The 22,350-nt window shown below is 37.7% G+C and overlaps 1 protein-coding gene across 2 annotated transcripts in view; it reads left to right on the top strand.

Moving 5' to 3' along the window:
- Positions 1–22,350, top strand: part of LOC111873240 (integrator complex subunit 8) — a 52,863-nt gene that overhangs the window by 6,815 nt on the left and 23,698 nt on the right. For both annotated transcript variants that reach the window (XR_002844367.1, XM_023867785.2), the window contains exons 2-10: positions 873–1,083; positions 8,652–8,864; positions 11,219–11,453; positions 12,386–12,622; positions 14,377–14,622; positions 15,322–15,580; positions 18,008–18,141; positions 19,779–19,889; positions 21,317–21,479. Coding sequence is in view for 1 of the 2 variants with exons in the window: in XM_023867785.2 (XP_023723553.1) it covers positions 873–1,083; positions 8,652–8,864; positions 11,219–11,453; positions 12,386–12,622; positions 14,377–14,622; positions 15,322–15,580; positions 18,008–18,141; positions 19,779–19,889; positions 21,317–21,479 (1,809 nt within the window). In the remaining variant the exon portion in view is untranslated. The remainder of the gene's footprint in view (positions 1–872; positions 1,084–8,651; positions 8,865–11,218; positions 11,454–12,385; positions 12,623–14,376; positions 14,623–15,321; positions 15,581–18,007; positions 18,142–19,778; positions 19,890–21,316; positions 21,480–22,350) is intronic.

Below are 22,350 nucleotides of genomic sequence, written 5' to 3'. Positions count from 1 at the left end.
TGTTTGTTTGTTATTCTTTGTACTGTTTAACATCTGTGTTGAATTTATAAATGGAAGTGAAACAACTTTCAGATGTTAGTAAATACCCTTTGCATTTGCACTGGTACGCTCCATACTTGTCTCCCATCACCCCCTGACGTGTGCAGTAGCCTTGACCAGGCAGCACAAGATCATCTTCATTCTTCAAGTTTTGATATTCAATTCTGACTTGGCTGGTAAAGAAGATGTAAAGAAGTTAAATTTTTATGAAGCGTGAAATGTGCAGCCAGTGTTACAGTTCATAGCATGTAAATAGTTAGCATTATAGTTACATTTGATCTTTTTATGTTATTGTTACAATATGACAGTCTGGAAAAATTTGTGCTGTTTTTAGAGTGATGATAGTTATAGTGTTTCTATTACATTAATTATTCTTGTAAATTTGTGTTAATATTGCAGATGTCTTTTACTCTACTTTTTGGTAAATTTTTAGAATATGTTGAAAGAACTGACAGTACAATATTTGAAATAATTCGGAAGTCATGGAAAGTTTGAATGGAACAGACAGTCTGATTTGCAAAGTACTACCAACCTGATGCAGATGAAATTGTTTTTTTATGCTGGATTAGGGTGAAAGTTACATTCTCAGAGAATCTGATCCCATGTCCTGTAAACTTAAATTACATTGGTTTTGCGGTGGTTAGCTTTTGCCTTGTGTTCTGAAATATTTATTTCTGGTAAAAGTTATACTTTTTGGGTGAAATATTTTCTTTTGTGAAATTCATCACCTTTACATGTCTGTACAATTCTTGGAGTAATAGTGGTTCAGTACCCAGACATATTTTATTGGGGATTAAATAATATCACAATTGATGTGTTACTTTTGCATGCAGATCCATCACCCACAGACTTGATTGTGAAGTTCCTGTCCATTGCCCCAGATACAAAGGAAGCAGAATCCAAACAGAGTGAGAATGAACCATCAGAAAACAGTAAAAATGAGGCGCTTGGAAGTAAAAGAAGGTATAAATACTTAGCCCTGAAAATATTAGCCCTGAAAGTTGCAGCTTTCTTGAAATGGGATCTTACTCTATTAGAAAGAAGGTAAGAATACTAGACAAAATAGACACATGGTTTATGAATAATTCATTATCATTAAATTTTAACAAAACTAACTATGTGCATTTTTCATCAAAAGTAAATACTACATCAAACATAAATCTAAACGATAAGGATGTACAAATTAAAAATACTTGTAATACAAAATTCCTAGGACTAGTCATAGATAATACCGTATCATGGGAAGATCAAATAAATCAGTTGGTAACTAAGCTGAATGCAGCTACTTATTCTATCTGCAGTTATGACTCAGGAGAGTTTAAGGATGATTTATTTTGCATATGTACATTCCAGTATGTCATATGGAATAATATTCTGAGGCAATTCGGCTTATAGTAATTTAATTTTCAAAATCCAAAAATGAATAGCGAAAATAATTATGAAGGCAAGAAATAAGGACTCTTGTCATCCATTGTTCAGGCAGTTAAATATTCTGCCCTTATATTCTCAATATATATTTTCTGTATCAATTTTTGTAGTTAAGAATTTAGATATATTTAAATTTAATTCTGCTACACACAGCATTAACACCAGACAAAATTTTGACTTACATTTTCCAAGTAATAAATTAGGTAAAGTGCAGAAGGGTGTATATTATTCAGGAATTGGGATGTTCAATAATCTACCACAAGGCATCAGAAATCTATTAAATGATATTACTAAATTCAAACAGGCTCTAAAAGAATTTCTTCTTGCTGGTTCATTTTATTCTCTAAATGAATATTATGAATGGAACACAAGGGGTGATCTTGGTTCTTATAAATAGTATCTAAAATTAACCTTGACAAGTCCTATTAACTAACTAAAAATATATAAATAATCATCTAATTTAGATCTGCATACATACCAACTATGACTTTTATTAATTTTAACATTCAATCTTTTGTTCTGTTATGAATTTATTTATTTATGAATGTATTTATTACCATAATAATTTTTAGTACACTTCTGAGATAAGTTATTTATTCCATTTATTGTTCATGCATGTTAGATGTTTTTATAGTTTTTCTTTTGATGTGTGAGTGATGTAACATACATTATTTGATATTGTATTGTTTATTGACAATATACATTCATATGCATTGTTTTTATAAACTAGATGAATTTTATAAGATAAATGGTTAATATGTTTTCATCTAGTATTTAAGTCTTATTGTAGTCACATTTTATTATGTTTAGTGATTGTGTTGTCTACATTTTATATTATGTTATTTTGACTTGTTCCAGTGATTGGTTGGAACGTTTGTTTTGATTTTTGACCCATTCTATATTCAGTGGTGTGTCAACTTGTTTCTCGCCCTGTAATTGGATCTACTTGAATATAAGAATATATTAAATTAAATTTACAATGAAATGGAATTATGTCACATTTTTGGAATCATATTCATGGCTGTTTGTAGTTCTTGCATAAAGATTTCAGTTTCAACATTTGCCACACTCAGAATCATTTCTCCCTCACTTCCCATTACCATCATTTTGTGATATCTCCAGAATTTTGGCCAAGTACCTTGATATACCATTGAATACTGTCATATTCTTGTTATTCAGTTCATTAATCATGAAGCAATGCACGAAGACTTAAAGATTCAGGTTCAGTTGCTAACCACTGTGGTGCAATTTTTCACCATAACAGGAGAAAAATGTTTCCATAACATTACTTTCTGAGTGCCACAGTGTGTATGTTTACTTGTTGAAAAAGAGTCTACATAGAAGCTCATTTCTTGCTTAATATGCAGACATTGCCATCTTCTGCCAACTGTAATTTTGCATAATTACCGAAGGGTACTTGCATCTTACTAATAATATTTTCATGTGAGAGCAGTGTGACTATTGGTGGGATATGGATTTTGGATTGGATTTATTTGACCACTTTAACACATGACTCATGACTACACTTAATTATAGCACCATCACTATTCTCCACACTTTATTGATTACTGTATCACACAAGTGTTCCCAGTCTGTTACAGTCTCCACAAGTCGTTACTTGGTAATGTATGCTACTCATGGAGAATGTTCCTCTTCTGTGCTCATGTCCTCACTGTGTGGCAGATATCTCACACCAACCTCCTAGCCTTCACAGACTGACTGACTGACTGACTGCAGCTCCCACTTTATCGTCACGGACCATACAGAAAACACTGTTTCCAACAGTTTGTTTATTGTTGCATGTAGATTTGTTGCAGTGGGAACATGTTTGTTTTGTGTTTGTTACTTAGTAGCGGGTCTGCACATTGCAATTTGATAACATGATGCCTGAAAGTCAGAATCTTGGAGTCAAAGAAATGTTGCAGAGATATCCATTGCCAAGTAACATCAAGCACTAATTGTCAATCATCGTGTATTATCATGACAGTGAAAGAGCTATTGATGTTAGTGATTTTGTGCTCCAACAAACTGATATATAAGTAGCTGGCGTGCTAACAAAGGAGTCTACAGTATAAGAATCAGAAACTTAACAGCATGTTTGAGATAACAGGGTCACCAAGGAATCAACCAAGGTTAATATAAGACATGTTATAGATGAGATCATGAAAAGTTTAGACGTTAGAGGTAATTTTTCCACAAGGTTAAGACTGTGTTGTGCATATGCTGATGACATACTCATTATTGCGAGAACCAAACAAATATTGATTAACACCTTTGAAGATCTTAAAAAAAGCCTCAAAAAATTATGGGTTGTTAGTCAACGAACAAAAAACTGAATTCCTACACTGTTCTAACAAACCTCAAATAATCCAAGATCTCAGACGCAGTGACGAAAATATAGAAGAAGTTTCTCATTATAAATATTTAGGGCCTATGGTTAATTCAGATAAACAATCGAACAAGAGATTAAAGAGAGGTTAGCAATTGGAAATAAAGCATATGCTGCACATTTAACACTGTTTAAAAGTAAACTTGTTTCTAAAATAGCCAAATTAAAATTAAACCAGATGGTAATTCAACCAACAGTAACCTATGCCTGCTAAACCTGGACACTCAAAGGAGCCATGAAACACAGACTTTTAGTCTTTGAAAAGAAAATTCTAAGAAAGATCTTCAGGCCCTCAAGAAACCATAATTGCTCCCGGAGAATTAAAACAAATGGTGAACTAGGTAATCTAATAAAAGGAAGGGAAATAGTTAACTTCATCAAAGCCCAAAGAATAAGTTGGCTTGGACACATCTCAAGGATGGAGGCTGGACGAACAGTTAATAGAATATATGAGTGGCAGCCACACACCATAAGAAAGAGGCGCTGACCTAAGATTAGATGGAAAGATGACGTAAGAGTAGACCTAAAGGATTTGCGAATTTATAACTGGATAACTCGCACACAGGACAGAAGTAGTTGGAAGGAAATGGTTGAGCAGGCTAAAGCATTCAAAAAATGAAACTATCGAGCCTTATGAAGAAGGAAGAAGAATATCACAGATTACAAAATGATTGTGGGTACTTATAAACTATGTAATTATTTGTAAAGGTGATTCAGTGTCCAACAAATCCACTTACCTCTATGAACCCATGTGTTGTCAGTCATGTGACAACTGGTGTCAGGAGTGGGATTGTTGGATTGCATCGGTTGGAGTGTCTTACTAAATGATATGGGAGAAAAAAATAAATGCTAAACAAAATGAAGGCTGCCTGAAGTGCCAGCTAAGAGAGGATGGAGGTGGCAATAAGTGCCATCAGATCTTCCCACCAGTGTATTGTTGGAAGGCATCCTAGCATCTGTTGACTGGTGGATCAGAGCCTCCATGAGGAGCTTGGCAACAAGATACAAAGGACAATAATGCTGAATGAAGCCTTGCAGTGGTGGCTTGAGCTGGAACTGGCAGAACTCAGATTCCAGGTTGGTCATAATGGTTGCAGGACCACAGCAACCAGAGTGACTAGGACAAAACTGGAAAGTTTCAGTGGATCCATGTCCCATGACAGAGCACAACAACTGGACTGACTGGGAGGAAGCCACACACTTACTGGCAGTCCTGCAGGGCAGGCCTCAGATGTTCTACACAGCATCTCTTCAGGAGCGATATAAAAAGAAATTATTGAGGCACTTGAGGGCTGCTATGGGGACCACCAGTTGGCTGCAGCATACTGTCCCTAGCTGAAAGCTAAGACGCAGCTGAGTGACCACTCAATGGAAGAGTTTGTTACCACCTTCAGTCACTTGGCCCACTGAGCCCTTGTTGGCCTGCCCCAGTAGTTCATTCACAGGGAGACAGTCTCTGCACATGTCTGTAGGATGAGGGACCAAGATGTGAAGTTCCCCCTCATGGGTGGCAAGAGGACACTCAACAAGGCCTTCAGCCAGGCCCTGAGGCTAGAGGCCGCAAAGGTGGCAGCTGGATTGGCAGCAAGGCCTGGAGCACCATTGGAACCACACTTGTCAGGGACTGAATGCAGCAGGACTGGGCAACTTGAATGCTTGCCCCCAGAAGAATGTCAGCCATGCCCCAGGAGATGAATAGAGAGCAGCACCAAGAAGGTGCTGGTGCCGTCACTCCTACCCACTTGTTACATGCTCAGCATGTTGGCAAGACTGGATAGGGACAAGTCATGTCTTCTGACCATTGACACAGGGGCCAGGATGGTTGGACTATACTGCCATAAAGAGGAGGCAGTTGGGTGAAGGTGATGTGGGAGTAAAGGCTGGACAGCATCCAAAGCAGAGAGACAAAAGTTGGACTAATGTGGCATTTTGGTACATTCATGGGGACTGTCATAGATAACAGGGAGCCCCATTGGAGCAGAGAAAGTGGTGGCGTGTCTGTAGGTTTCTTGGGACAGTCAGCCTTAAGGAGGGAGCAATGTGACATGATGCCTGGAAGTCAGAATCGTGGAGTTGGAGAACTTTTGTAGGGGCATCCATTGTTAGGTAACGTCAAGCAGCAATCCCTGACTGCCATGTATGTGTTCAGCAGTAGAGGAACTGTTGGGATTGGTGTCTTCCCATTGGTCTGCAAAAAAGCAGTATACAGAGAGCTAACAAAGAAGTCCTTGTTATCAAAACCCAAATTACTAGTAGGGTCTCTCTGACTACAGAACCAGCAAGGAATGAACCCAGTATAACAGATTATGAAGTTAGAGTGAATACTTGGAAACTGTATACTCATTTATAAATGAGGTGATTCACTATTCAGTAAAACCCAATTACAAATCTGAGCCCCACATGTAACCACTATCATGTGACAGTATGCTTTCAAGGGCTTAAGTGACTACCTCACCTCACCATCATATGGTTTAGTTATCGCAGAGAGCATTCTGGTGATCATGGTATGGAAGTAGTCATTATAAGATGATGTGAGGTTCAGTTAATTTAAATTTATGGTTTAAATTCTAATTTTGTTTGTTTACTCTTCGAACATTTCCAGTTGTACAATATTCTGATAGAGTTTGGAGTACTCATGAAATTAGTTAAACGAAACATATGGTAAAGTCTCAATGGGTAAACATCTGTCTGATGATAGTATAAAACAAGGAAATCGTTTATCGCCACTACTTTTCAACTTTGCTTAAGAATATGCCATTAGGAAGGTCCAGGGAAACCAGGTGGGACTGAAATTAAATGGGACACATCAGCTGTTGGCCTATGCCGATGGTGTGAATCTACTCGGTGATAATGTACGAGTAGATGCCATAAAGAAAAACATGCAGACTTTAATAGATGCTAGAAAAGAAGTTGGTACAGAAGTAAACACAAAGAAAACTAAGTATATATTGCTGTCTCATCACCAGAATGCAGGGCAGAATCGTGGCATAAAGATAGGTAACAGATGTTTTGAAAATGTGGCACAGTTCAAATATTTTGGAACTACAATAACAAGTCAGAACCTGATTCAGGAGGAAATTAAGAGGCAATTGAACTCGGGTAATGCTTGCTACCATTCAGTCCAGAACCTTTTGTCTTCTCGTCTGCTGTCCAAAAACATAAAAACTAGAATATACAAAACTATAATTTTGCCTGTGGTTATATATGGGAATGAAACTAGGTCTCTAACATTAAGGGAGGATGAGAACAGGGTGTTGAGGAAATATTTGGACCAAAGACAGATGAAGTGACAGGAGGTCAGAGAAAACTGCATAATGAGAGGCTTCATAACGTGTATTCTTCTCCAAATATACGTAATTAGAATGCTCAAGTCAAGGGGACAAGATGGGCAGGGCATGTAGCATGAATGGGGAAGAAGAGGAATGCATATAGGATATTGGTGGGAAGCCAGATGGAAAGAGACCACTGGAATGACCAAGGTGTAGGTAGGTGGACAATATAAAATGGATCTTAGAGAGAGAGAGAGAGGATGGGATGGTATGGATTAGATTGATCTGGCTCAGGATAGGGACCGCTGGAGGGCTCTTGTGAACACAGTAATGAACCTTCATGTTCCATAAAATGCTGGGAAATTCTTGAGTAACTGCACAAGTGGTGGCTTCTCAAGAAGGGCTCCACTCCTTGAGTGAGTGACAGTTCCAGTTGAGTTAATTTTGAAGCCATTAACCTATGTACTGACTTAATCCAACCAGTAATGACATTCCTCTGCAGAATTTTGGGCATCCCTTCTTTTTGTTACAAAATCTGGTAACACTGGATTTGTACTTGGAATTTTACTCTAAATTGACATCTTATTTCATATTTCACAGGGATTGTAGTAAATAAGTAAACACTGAGAGTAATAGTTAATGTGTGTTATGATGCAGTGTATGTGGCAGAACGTCTTTGTCTTAAAGGGGTCTGGCTTGAGAATAGATGACATCTTGGATAAGGCTGTTAACCCTTTGGAAGGAACATCAATCCTCATTTTATTACAACACTGAGCAGGTGTTGTTCATTCCTGCTGTCTAGAGGAGATAGGGAGGCTTCCTTCATAGCTGTCCAAGAATGGGGCATTCCTTCCTGTTAGTTGAAGGTATATATTGAAGAGCTTTGGAAAATTTGTGGAGGGACATGTTGGGCTTGGACGGGAAACAGTATAGGCTGATGACTGGGTTGGTGACTGGCCACTATTAATTGGGGCAGCACCAAAATATGGGCTTTTCAGAAAATGTCATGTACAGGAAATGTGGGCATTAGGAAGAATTTTCCTGCCATACACTTTGTCAATTCCAAGGTCTGGCTCTTGACAGAACAGAAATTTTTGGCTCTGCATAATTAGAGGCAATAGACATCAGGAAGGCAATGGTCAGTTTGGTTCCGGCTGTGCATTATGTTCAGGATCTGTGTATGGTCCTAACAACATGAGGCTTGCACATTGGACCTAGTAATTGTTGGAGTGCTTGGGGCAGCTGCAGTGTCCCTCTCAAATTAACACCAGTACAAATGTGTCTGTGTCATGTTTCATTGTGAAACCTCTTTCAGTTAATACACGAGTATATTTAAGTAAATTTTAGGAATTTGATTCTCAAGAAATCATAAGTTTCGGTAATACATAGTAACGTGCATTTTATCACCATGCAGTGTAACAAAAGAATGGGGAGGGAGGAACTACAGAATCAAGCAGTCATACAGTGAAATGTACACTGCAATAACAAGTTAACACTAGTATCTGAAGTATTCCTTTATGTTCAAGGTTGCCTTTGCCAATGCAGTTGACGCTTCTACAGGATTTATTATACCTAACACTGGAGAAAGATGCAGATGTGGAGATGCACCTGGAGCTGGATTTGGGTTCTAGTCCAGGCCATGTTGTGTTTGCTATATCCCTGTATCATCGATGGGTTCTGCGAGCTGTTATGTACAGTCGCCTTGCTATGAAGCAGACACGCCAGCCATATATACCTGTGTGAGTTCAACCTTATGTATAACTGAAAAAAATGTGTCTCAATTGCATCAAGAGGTAATCTTGTTTGGTTCCTGGTTGGGAGTCAGCTGTCATAACTAGTGATCTTCCTCAGTTCCAGAAAATGTAAGGACAGTACTTGAGAGTAGCCCGTGACTGCTTCCTCCTGTTGTACTGTTGTACTGTATCTCATGTAGAACTGAATAACCAACCAATTTAAATCTGTCATAAGAGGTTAAACAGTTGCATCCAGTGTGAATAGTAAAGATTTTTCTTATTTCAGTCCTTCATCCCTTACATGTTTCGGTCTTTATGACCATCCTCAGAGGGACATCAATACAATCAAAAGCCACTATTACAATGTGTGTTTGAATGCCAAGATATATACATACAGTGCTGACAAAGTGCAATGGGTTTAGAAGCTAATGTTTTAACAACTACATCGGTTGTCTTAATATGTTAAAATATTTACAATTAGTTTGTTATAATTTTTGTTGGAAATCGTAAACCAAGTTGGTTCGTGTCCTTTTTTCTTCTCTTGAAGGAGGTAAAATGTGTGCTGCCTTGTAGTTCTGTTGTATTTGAGAAGAGGATTCTTTAATGTCGTCCCTGCAGGTGTTTGCAGTGCGCTGTGTTTTTTAAATCTAACTTGGCAAGAGAATCATGTGAGAAAGAAACTGTGGCCCACATAGAAGATGGTATACTGTTGTCCTTGCTTGACGATGACTAGTAACCACCAAGGAGAAACATTGCACTATGTGATAGATGGATCAGTGTTATTTTAATTAACAGGTGACTTCTCCTGCTGGTTAAGGTTGAGTGATTTCCATTCATTTGATGAAGTTTTAGGCATTCACAAAGTACAAGGGTAAGTCAATAAGTAAGTTACAAATTGATATAAAACTTAAACAAATATGAGTACTGATTTGAAAAATTATTTTCTTTTTCAACATAATCTCCCTGTACATTGAGGTACTTGTCCCATCGTTTCACAAGCCCCTGAAAACCAGCAGCATAAAATTCATTGGGGTCCTGTTGGAACCAGGTGGTGACTTCCCTTTCTACAGCTTCATCGTCAGGAAAATATTCCGCCGAAAGATGATGTTTAAGAGGGCCGAACAAATGGAAGTCACTTGGAGCAAAACTCATCACCTGTGACAATTTGGGTAGCATATCGTGTCCTTCATTGTGCTAGCGATTGAGATGCTGTAATGCCAGACCAATTCTTTGCATTTTGTGTTGTGGGGTCAGCGTGCACAGACTTTGTGAAAACTTAACCTGTCATGCGACTTCCACTTGTTCTGCCCTCTTAAACCTCATCTTTTGGCTGAACATTTCCCCAACGATAAAGCTGTAGAAAGGGGAGTCACTGCCTGGTTCTCACAGCAGCCCAAAGAATTTTATGCTTCTGGTTTTCAGGGGCTTGTGAAATGATGGGACAAGTGCCTCAGTGTACAGGGAGATTATGTTGAGAAATGAAAGCATTTTTAAAATCAGTACTCTTATTTGTTTAAGTTCTATATCCATTTGTAACTTACTTATTGACTTACCTACATATAAAAATGATGCAGATTATTTTCTGCATCTATATAATTCAGATTATTCAAATTTGTAATGATCATGGAACATAGTTGTTACTACTGGAAATTCTACATTGGCTAAACTTTAATTTATCCAATTACATAGGGTTTTGAATTATTTTATATTAATGGAATGAGGTGTATTGTAAAAGGAGCTGATTTTAAGAAGAATTGCTCTTTGTAGGTTAATTAGTAATTAGACCCACAAAGCATGAATTGTTCTTATTTTGACAGCTAGAAATCATAAGAACACAATAAATTTTCAAGTTTCACCCAGAGAAATGATTTGATATCACTTGATTTAACTGATACTTCAGACTTTGATATCAAGAAAACCAGAAGAGTCATTATGATGTATTGTGTTATATAGCGGTTACTATTCATCTAAATAATTATGCTTGCATGTATACATTTTATTCAGTGTTATTGTAACAGATAATTTTCTCTTACACCTTAATTGCATTTCTTGCCTGTAATACCCAGAGATCTCGTTGCTGAACTGAAGCGGTCAGTGTGTTTGATTCATCCTAGAAAGGGGCTGTATATTTTCAGTTTCCATTATGTGAACTCACATTTTTGTGGAAAAAGAAACAAATGAGACTGTTGATTTCTTTCAGTTCACCCAGCTAACTGCATTTATGCAACCCTTAACAGACAGAAAGACATATTAACAGATTGGTGCTATAGGAACCTGTGTTATTGGGAAAACAAGTCTGCTTTACTTAAATGTCATGTTACTGAGAACGTTAAATATTTTTATTTCATTTTGACCTTCAGACCAGGACTCCAAGATCCTACATATGTTCCTCCCAATGTAAGTGAAGATCTTGTACAAGGTTTGGAAAGTCAAGTGGCCAATAGCATTGCGGTCCTTAGCCACATAGTAAGTGGAACTGCAGTACCAACAGTCCCTGTGTTTGACACATTTGTCATGCTGACAGAGGATAGCACTGATGCACAACAGAACTGGGACAAGTGTGCTGAAGTATCATCTGCAGAATTTTTATGCCAGGTTGGTGAGTCTGATTTCCCTTCAGTAATGTATGAAATGTGACTAATGAATGTAATAATTGGAAAGCCCTTTGGAAATTAAGTTTTGAGGTTTTATGGCAGGGATTGTTCAGATAATTGTATGAGTTGTGAAATTATGTGGTTATGTAGGCAGATACTGCTGTTTTGAAGAATACAAGGAAGATGGACCATTGCTAGCACCCCATGGGTGTGAGAGAGGAGATGGGCCCACTCCAGGCTGATTGGAATATTAAAAAAAAAGGCCCTTTTTGAGGCCGCTAATGTTTTTTGTCACAGAAGGGGAATGGAACTGTGGGCAGTTTCTCCTCCTGTGATGAAAACTGATATTATGGTCTTGAGAGGGCTGTCTTTTCTCACAATTTCAGTTTGTGCATGGCAGAAACAATATTGCACTTTGAAATGATTATTTTCCATCTCACTGTTTCTCTTGGTTTGATCTTTGCTATATTTCCTCTGCTCTCACTGGTCTGACTATCACCTAGCCTGTGCCCTGCCTGCATAACCCAACCAGCCATTCCTTCACCCACCATACTCTAATCCTGAAAATGGAGATAGTGTATTACTCTGAAACATTGGTATCTACCTACAAGACTACAGTTTTATAACCTAGAAGACTGCAGTCTGAATCTCTGCGAATTCTTGCAAATATATCAGTAGATGAGGTAGCGTATCATAGCACATCTGCTATTAAGAATGTAGGCATGTTGTAAGTATGGTGGTGCAGCAATGATTGGAAAGATTGTGAAGGGCACAAATTGTTTGTGCATGAACTGGTATTTAATTGGCTGTCATTTTGTGTTGCAGGTGAATTCATATAGGGCATGTAGGTGCAATGTGGCCTTTTGTCACTTATTATTGTGTTTTAATATTAATTAGAAATGTTTCTAATGTTAATGTAACTGTATTTGTAAGCTTCATTTTGACATGGGGAGCTTCCATTTCTTCCGTGAAGAATATGGTGTGGCAGGGGAGCTATTTCATAAGGCTGCAGAATTGCGACAACAGTTGGGCAGTGAAGCCACTCTTTACTGTACAGTATCGACTGAGGACTTGAAAGGCTATAGTGAGGCTTGTGACATTACTTCACCAACTGTATCAACACGTAATTTAACATATCAACTGCATCGAGCAGTCAGAGATCAGTACACAGTAAGTACAAGGGTATTAATTGTAATTCATCTGAAGATTAAGTTCTTTTTATTAACACTTTAGCAAAGAACCCCAGTATTTGCAAACGGCCGTGGAGGTTTTAAATGTTAAAAGTTCAGTTTAAGAGTTTAATTTGGCAGTAGGTGACTGAAATTGTTTTTGAATCCATTTTTGCTGACTTTTGAAATCTTTGAATCTTTGAATAAACGTTTCGTTTCTCTGATCAGGTTTACCATATGTGTATTGCAAGGGTGATAGTGGTGAAATTTTCTCAGACAATGAAGGACATACAGCTGGGAGGCACACTCTTTAAACTGTGTCAGAAAGGCTGGTGGTACTTTGCTACAGTGTCAAAATCCTTCCAAAATATTTTTATGTAAATGGGAGAAACATAGTGCAGTGATCCCACTTAGTGACCAGACAAGAAGAGAGATTCAAGAGGTGCTCAGTTCAAATCTCATTGTAGGTATTGGCTATTGTGACAGGGTTTTCATAGTTTTCCTCAGTCCCGACAAGCACATGCCAGGATTGTACACTGGTTAGGTAATGATCTGTTCCTTCCAATTCATCTGTCATCCTATCATCTAGCACTACAGTCTTGTAGGATTTCAGATTCTCACAGTGTGGTTATGAAGAGTTCTGTCTTCTGGGATATAACACCGTGTTAACTGACATTTTGGAGGAGCTTATCACAAGCGGAGTAGAGCAGTGCTTCCTGCCTGCTTCATGTTCGTTTTTTGCTTAGCTTATTTTTCACCCCTGAAGACTGAGATGACATGTCCCTCCAGTTCTTCAGTTTATGTTCACTGGACTACATGGGTTATACCCCAGAAGATAGAACTCTTTATATATAGTCTTGATACTGAAAGGGTTATTAAACAATTCACAAAGGAAAAAAGAGAAGTAACATAGCAATCCAAGAAGCTAAATAGGTAAAATTGTCCCTGTATTTAATTAGTTAAGCACTATGCCATGAAGACACAGGGAATGGAGACACTAGATGGAGATGAGTATAATAACCCATGAATTTCTTAGTAACACACAGAAACAAGTTGTACGGTACATAAAATTCACCATAATTGCTTTGTCAGTTGAAGGCAAAAGGTTAAAAAAAAAAGGTAATGCTATCACTGTAATAGGCCAAGGAGACCCATAGGGTTGTGAGACATTGAGGGTCCCACATTATCTGGACAGTCAGCCTTACGCACCGGCTGCCCTTTACCCCCCAAAAAATATTTCTGGTACTCATTTCTGTTAGAGACTGAGTCAATCGAAGGGTCATAGTGCAGCTTGAAGGATTAGGTAAATTGCAAAAGTCCACCTCATCGGCACTCAAACCCATGACCTTCTGGCTTATTGCATAGTGCCTCAACCAACTACGCTACCATGTGCCCTGTCAGTTGAAGACACATGGAAGGAAAAGGACATAGTTTAATAAATCGATAAAACTATGGATACATTAGCTGAATGTCAAGAAAATGTGGTTAAAATGTACTGAGGTAATTTGGATATTTGCAAAACATGAACTGCATAATATGGTTGTACTATTAGTCATGTTAAAAATTCTTTAAATACAGAACATTTTGTTTACACTAGCAGTTTATGGACATACATTTGCTAATTATACATAGTCTTGCATTGGATTAAGTCCAATTTACAGTTTAAATGTATGACACAGTTGAATTAAATTTATTACCTTAAGTTGTTAGACTTTGTACAGGACAATGCATATTTTGAAATCTTGTGTTCTTCAGGGTATAGTATCCATCCTCCAAACTGACAATTTGCATAAGGAAATTCCACAAGTTTACCGGGATACTTTGGAGCTGGATATCCAGGGAGCAATGTCCAGTCGCAAATTTACTGTTGCGCGTGATTTGCTTCTTCAAGTTCAGACGTTGAATGTTGTACGAAGGGCACTCACAGGCACACTGACTTGTGGTGATTACATCTACAAACTGCGTCAAGGTGGCTCTAAGGCCGTTGACTTACTTATCACTGTGAGTACAATTAGAAGATTTTCAGTTTACTATTGTAAGAATTGCTGTATTTATTAGAATACCTCATGCTTCCAAAGAAGAAATAGATTTCATTTATTTATATTTTACTTATGAAATATTTTGTCTATTATTTTTACTTCATAATTGCATTTCACTCATTTCCTGTGGAAGTAAAAGCACACTTCTCATCAGGGTTTGAAATGTGTATGTATGAATATTTGTAGACAGAAGGAACATTATTGAATGAATCAAACTTCCGTAAGTACCCATCATTACACACTGCTTCACTTAATGCATGCTTCAGTCTGTTGTTAGCATTGCTTAGTATATATTACTAAACAGCAGTGGTAAAGGATGGCAGTTGTAACATTGACTGCCCAGAGGGCTCTGTAAATCTCTGCTCATGACTCTATATCCACACCACTGTTGCTTTATTACACAACTGAATATTTAATTTTCTAATGCCACATTTTTAGTTTAAAGCCTTCTATAATAGCATTCTTAATACACCACGACCATGTCCGTGAGTGTGTACAGGAAAATTTTAATGCCCTGCAGTGAAGATTAATGTCTTGGTGTTTGTTAATCAATGATTCAAAGGCATTCTTTTCTAAATTTATATCAAAGTTTGTACTCTTTGGCCTTTTAATTGTATTTTTACAATTATCTGTCATAACACATTATTCATACGTTCTCTAGGCACTGAAACATATACTACCACATTCTAACTTAGCAGAAAAGAATAATATAAAGTTGTTTGTGATGCAACTGGTGGAATGTGGTGACATAGAAGGTTTGCTTGAACGGCTTCTGTCATGTGAGTTTCTGACAGATCTCCTCTCACCCAGGGAGATAGAGGAGATATCCAGTAAAACAACAGCTGTAGGACAAGATCTTGTGAATATCCCAGAACTGCTACTTAAAACTGAGTGGGACATGCCAGACTTTGCAGTTTGCAGTAAGTAACTGGTTTAGCATATCTACAATTTCATTTCATTTTCTGTATGCATTTGGGTGGGGGGTGGGGGGGCTTAAAAATCATGTGTATTAAGAATCAACTATGTTGTTCATGTTGTAGCATGTAGGCCTGTTGCTAGGGTGATGTAAACAGTACTTTTCATTCCTAGTGCGGTGGGACTAAGTCCCTTGTACTGCGGCCACTTCTGGCCTATTGTGCCAGCCCCAGATGATAGGTGAGGGTGATTGTGGAGCAATTGGTGGAATGAAGATTGGCAGGGGAAACCGAAGTACTCGGAGAAAACCTGCCCCAGCGCCACTTTGTCCACCACAAATCCCACTTGACCGAACCCGGGCTGCCATAGTGGGAAGCCAGCGACTAACTGCTTGAGCTGTGGCGCTGCCCACATAAACAGTAACAAAGGAATGGTGTTTTCTGTGTGGCCTGCACCAGTGTCTGCACACTCAGCAAAGGCACAGCAACAGAGGAACAGTGTTTTCAGTGCAGTCCATGCCAAGATGTTATAAGCAGGACAGAGTTAGTGTTTGTGTAGTGGAGTTAGTTAGGTAGAGGACCGTTGCGGTTCAGTCCTTGCAAGCTGGTAGCTGAGGCACAGACAGTTCAGGAACCCAGAGGAAGGGGAACGCCCACCATTGAAAACGATTACCAGAAAACTGGTGAAGACACAGCAGATTGAGAAGACTTAGTATGTGCAGTGAGCTGCAGAGTATGTGAATCAGCAATACTGCAGTACTTACTTGTATAGTTATGATCTGTAAGTGTTCAGTAATTCCAGTTACCAATCCAAACCCTGTCTATAGTCACTCCATAAAATTGTGACAAAATGCATTTGGTCCCTTCACACACTTTCATCATGTCTTCCCAAACATATACCCATCTCAATATGGCTGTGCCAAAGGGACTTCAAAATCGCTATCAAAGAACGTAGGAAATGGAGAATATATGACTAAAGGCTGAGGAACATGTACGCACATGCATTGTAAAACAAAGAATAATATTAACATTGTAAGTGAAAACATAAAAGCTGTGAAGCAGGAAAGGAACATTATGCTAATACACATATTTATCACAATTTGAGCCATCTATAGTCTGAGGATTTTAAAAGGTAAAGGCTAAAAGCCGCACCCTAGCTCAAGCAGTTAGTCGCTGGCTTCCCACCGCGATGGCCTGGGTTCGATCCTAGGTCTGGTCAAGTGGGATTTGTGGTGGACAGAGTGGCACTGGGGCAGGTTTTCTCTGAGTACTTCGGTTTCCCCTGCCAGTCCTCATTCCACCAAATTCTTCATCATCATAATCACCCAGGGCAGGCTATAGTAGGCCATGCCATGCCAAGTGGACCCAGTAGGACTCTGTCCCCCCCCATCCACCAAGTGAGTTAAAAAAATCCTCTGTGCTTGTGTATGGAAGTGAAAACTGGGCTCTGAATAGATCCAAAGGGAGGAAAATTGAAAGAGCAGAAATGTACTTTTTAAGGCATGTCTCTTGTTATACACTTACAGACCATGTATTCAGTATAGCAATACAGAGTGCATGACAAATACATGCTTTAGAAAAAGGAATCCAAGACTACAAGAAACAAGTGGTATAAGTACATCTTAATGATGGACCCTTCAAGACTGACCCAGAAAGTTAAAATTACCAGCCAGCCACATGAAGAAATGTTGATGACTAAGAAGGTGGTGGGAGAAGAGTCTTTGAGGTGGAATAGCCCACTGAAAGCTTACTTTAAGTTAGATGATGATTCATCAAAATTCCTGACATAATTTGGAATCATCTCCATACTGCATATCCTTTGCAGATGCAGAAGTTGGCCAGTACTGGTCAGAATGTCCCTGTTGTGTTTAATTCTCACTTTGTGATGTTCAGAGAGTTCCATGAATGAGAAAGTTTGGAAATCTCTTATATGTATAAAATCAGGCTTAGTATCTTATATCCAGAATTCTGAATCCCTATAATCTGTGAAAATAACCTATGAAAAGGCAGAAATTTAATATTCATATAAATAATTTGCAAATATTTGCCCATATTTTACAGTCTTTACTTCCTAGATGATGTGTCAAAATAGTTGTGTATCCTAAAAATTATTTGTTTGCAGGTACACTGATTTAAGATATTACCTTGAAATTGTATCATGTTTTATTTTGTCTTACTTGATGGTAGAGAGCTGAATGTGACCAGTCTTCAATTTTTTTGTTTCTGGTGATGATTTCTTAAGATTTAATTACACTGAAGCATATTGGATATATAAGGACCTTCAGTACTAATGTCTGCATAAGGTTTCCTGTAGGAAGATGTAAAAAGGGCTCAATGCTGGTAGGAAGGGAGGTGAAATTTATGTCTGAAGCATTATCAACAAAGGTTTTTACATTCCTACAGTTTCTCGGGCTTTTTACCATATAATTACAGAGAATGCAAGACTGGAAATTGGAAGCCTGGAACAACAGTTGTTATTGAGCTATGATTCATCTGAAATTAGAGGGATTGTAGAGAAACTTGTTTCTGCTAATCCAATGAAACCACAGTGGAGAATCAGCAACAAGGTATATTTTTTGTGTTAATAATTTTTGCCATTGGAAAGGCAGTAATGGCACTGTTAGAGGGTCTATTTATGATATGTGCACTCTGTCCATTACGTGGTTGATGTTTGTTTGAACATCAACTGTTGAGGGATATCATTACATGAAATTGCCATTTGTTGCGCCTGTACAGTAGTTATATTGCAGTAAAAACCAAATTAAAAATCTTACACTACTAATTATGTNACTGGGATTTTTACATTTTTAACAAGCAGTGTAACAGTTACGTGAGTGATACACACCTGATGATGGCCATTTAGGGCTGAAACATGTAGTGTGGAGGAGGAAAAAGAAGTAAAAACTACAATAAAATTGTTGCACTTAAGACGGTATTTGTCCATATATAATTATGTGTTATATGAATGTGAAGTACAGTATGCACCAAAATATACAGTACTGAAACTCGCGCATCTAGAATGCATATGTCCATTTGTTGATGGGGCATAGCTCCAGCTGCACGTGTTCCCAGTAGGGAAAAGGAAGTTTTGTTGTGCAGTAGCTGTTGGAAATGGGTCTCTTGACAGAGGAAAAATTATTCATAGTTGAGTATTATTTCCACTCGTACGGAAGTGGTCACCAGGCAAGTTGCTTCCTTTGTTTTGAGTGGCCAGATGTTATCGTCCAGAAACCGCTACATAATACACATGTGACAGTATGGTGTGCCGTCTCAGCACATGGTATGTTAGGCCCCTATTTCATTGAGGATGAGGAAGACAGTGCTCTTACTGTCTCCCAACAAGGTTACAGGGAAATGGCGATTGAACCATTTCTTCAGGATTTGAGACGGTTCTGTCATGCAAGGTGCCTTCACATGAATAGACGGTGGTATCAACAGTACGTCTTTTCATTTCAGTACTGAAATTTTTAGCGCATACTGTATTTGCAGTATGTACTGCAGTTAATGTACACACACAATTGACTTCAAGGTCATTTCATTTCACCATTCAGTCTGATTCACTTCTATCATTTCTGTTGTCAGTACAGTCTATCACACATTCTTCAGAAACGCTGGAAGCTTCTTCCAGTAATGCACATTTTTACAGCCCATAGGACCACGGTGTATGAGATTGCCATGAAACCTACAATCTTTTACAGTATTCATAAATATTTGCAATACAGAACAGGTTAGGATATGTATGTATAGAATAACAATTCTGTCATGTTCACACTGTTATTGTGTTTAAATTTTAAAAATACCCTGCGCTTATTTAACTCCAAAATTGTAAGACTTACAGAAAGCATGCATTTAACATAAAGTGTGTTTCATCTTTTCTTCAACTTTTGTTTGAAATACCTTTAAGCCCAGTAAATATTTACACTCAAAATGCATACAGAAATTCATGTCAGTCTTCATGTGAAGGGTGTGTTATTGCTTTCAAATTGTGACAAGAACCCAATTGTAGTGACAGATTTTAGTAAAACATTCTGTTATCAAATTTCATGAGAATCTGTGCAAAGGTTCTTTAGTTGTTTCATGTATGCAAGGAGATGGATGGCTCAAGTGATTTTAATGAATGCTCCACAGCCTCAGGCACACCTTAAAATTATGTAGAGCCTAGACTTTGTAAATTTGCTTGCAGTTATAATGACCTTTGTTACAGTGGGAATTACCAATCCCCCTTCAGAGTATGGCAATGACATTACCAAGGGGATTTGTACAAGATTTTGCATATATCTTACTGGCAAAGTCACGAGAGCTAACTACAATGAAGGTAACTGAATCCTATAATTGCAGTAATGGTATGTCTTTGGAATATATTAATTCCAGTAGTAAAAAGCCTTTCTTTTTGGATAGAAATCATTATGAATTGATCATGTCTGCTTAATCATTTAAAGGCATGCCACTCATTGCACATGTCGGAATTACTTGATCAGCAGAAGTAAGGTGTTGCAGCATACTTATACATCTGGTTTTCTATTAATATAAGAATATCCTTGTCTGCTTGTGTAAGGATGCTCTAAGCCAGTGATTTTCAACGTTTGCTGATACACAGGCATTGTATATGGTACAATAGTAGTTTTCAAGTCTAATTTTTATTGGCACATCTAAAACATGTTTATTTTCACTGTAGAAATGAACACTGTTATGTGTTATTAAAGTCAAAGACATAGCAGTGAACCACACTGAACATGACAATTAGTAGGAAAGATTTAAAATATGTATCAGTATTCCAGGAATCTTTATTTTGCAACATATCTCTGCCTCCGCATTCTGACAAATGCAGCAGTCTACTTCAAAACTGTTGCGTTTTCTTCCTCACCAGTCAGCCAAACATATCATTTAACATTGCAAATGGTAGAGAAGAAAAAGAAATAGTTTGATACAATCTTATCACCAGGAGGAAGTGAAAAACAGATAAAGTCAGTAGTTGTAGAACAGGCAGGGTGGTGCACACATGCATGTGCATGCACACATATGGTGAAATTAAATTCACACAGAAGCTCTCCATAGTGTGATTCTTCATAAAAAAAAGTAAAAAATGTTTTCCAACATGTCCTGAGTGGCTTCATTTTGGAAATACACGTCACTCTCAAATAGGGTAACATACTTCTCAGTAGTGTTGTTACAGTGATACATGGTGCATTTTTAGCTGTACTCAAGTGTACTCAAGAGAGACAGTGCACAGCAGGGATCATTTGTGATCAAATGATCATGTACTAAACACAGTTGGATTGTAAGACTTTGCCCTGTCCACAATAGACAGTTTTGTTATGATCTTTAATTTAGTCCCTCTTCTTACTGTTTAGGTAGCTTATTTTATCTTGATCAAAATTGTGTGTGTGGTGTGTTATGGTCAAGATGAATGTATTTTGTGTAGTCCAGTATCTCTTGCTGCTATGTCCAGAAACTGGAAATCCCTTTGAAATATTATGTTAGAACTTCTGAAGAAAATTCAAGTTTTCTCAAGAATGTCACTAAAGGTGAAGAAATACAGTAATATAACAGCATTTATTTATATATTTACTTGAAGGAAGCAATGTTTCAAATGCAGTTTGTTCAACTCTATTAGGTGAGGAGTTATGGATTTAAAGTTGAACATTTCATGGCTGTTGAAACCTTAAGTGCAGATTCTGAATCCTTCCTGGAATATGTTTGATTAATACATGTAACTGCTTATGCTTCTGTATTTTCATTCAGGACTTCAAGCTGGCCACAGAATTTTTAACTGCTGTGGAAAATGAGGCTCGCAACAGCTCTGTAAATTCTGGAACATTGTACAAACTGGTTCGTTTATTATCATGGGAGACTCTACTCATACAGATTATTGAGTTCTTAACAGAATGGCCCAACCACAAATTAAGTAAGTCTAATATATTGATTTATATCCAACATTTGCCGAAGGGCACAATGCAAAGCATGTCATTCTTTTCTAGAAGCCTCTCATTTATTCCTCCAAGGTTTATGATTCAGTTTATTAAATTTACATTAATTCTCCGGTTGCCCATTAATCGGCTTAATCATTTCAGTTCTAGTCTTCCAAGATTCTATGTGTCCAAAGTATGTCACACTTTTATCTCTTGAATTTCACAGATAGTTGTACATTAGTCCCAAGTCGCGATAATTTGTGTTTAGCTATAACTGTTTAGAAGTTGTTGATTATAATAGAACAGTATGAGAGTAGCATACAGTAATCACCATAGTGACTGCCATGGGAACGTCAAATCTCACCATTTCCATGATATTCAGGCATCAGAGATGCATCTTAAAAGATCTGAAAAGTGTCAACAATCCTGTTAGGAGGACTTGCCCACCACCCCACCCACAATACAAGTTACATAAGCTCCATGAATTCAAATCTTCCACACATACTGTGCCTTACTGAACATCACATGAAACAGCTGGAATTAGAACATCTTCACTTAGAAAATTATAATTTAGGTGCTAGATACTGTAGGAAAACACTGGAGAAAGGAGGAGTGAGTATTTTTGTACATGAAAACCTAAAATTTACTAAAATAAATTTAGAAGATTATTGCAAAGACCAGGATCTGGAAGCATGTGCTCTAAAGTTAGACTCTCCTTTTTCTAATATTTGTATACTGACTTTATATAGAGCCCCATCTGGAAACTTCGATCACTTTATAAATAGATTAGAAACCATCCTAAATGTACTGCATAGTTCAAAAGTTGAATTTATAATTTGTGGTGATATAAATATAAACTATCTCATC

The sequence above is a fragment of the Cryptotermes secundus genome, unplaced genomic scaffold, assembly GCF_002891405.2.
Source record: "Cryptotermes secundus unplaced genomic scaffold, Csec_1.0 scaffold21, whole genome shotgun sequence".
Classification (NCBI taxonomy): domain Eukaryota; kingdom Metazoa; phylum Arthropoda; class Insecta; order Blattodea; family Kalotermitidae; genus Cryptotermes; species Cryptotermes secundus.
Note: the sequence above shows the minus strand (reverse complement) of the source record. Positions and strands in the feature narration are given on the sequence as shown.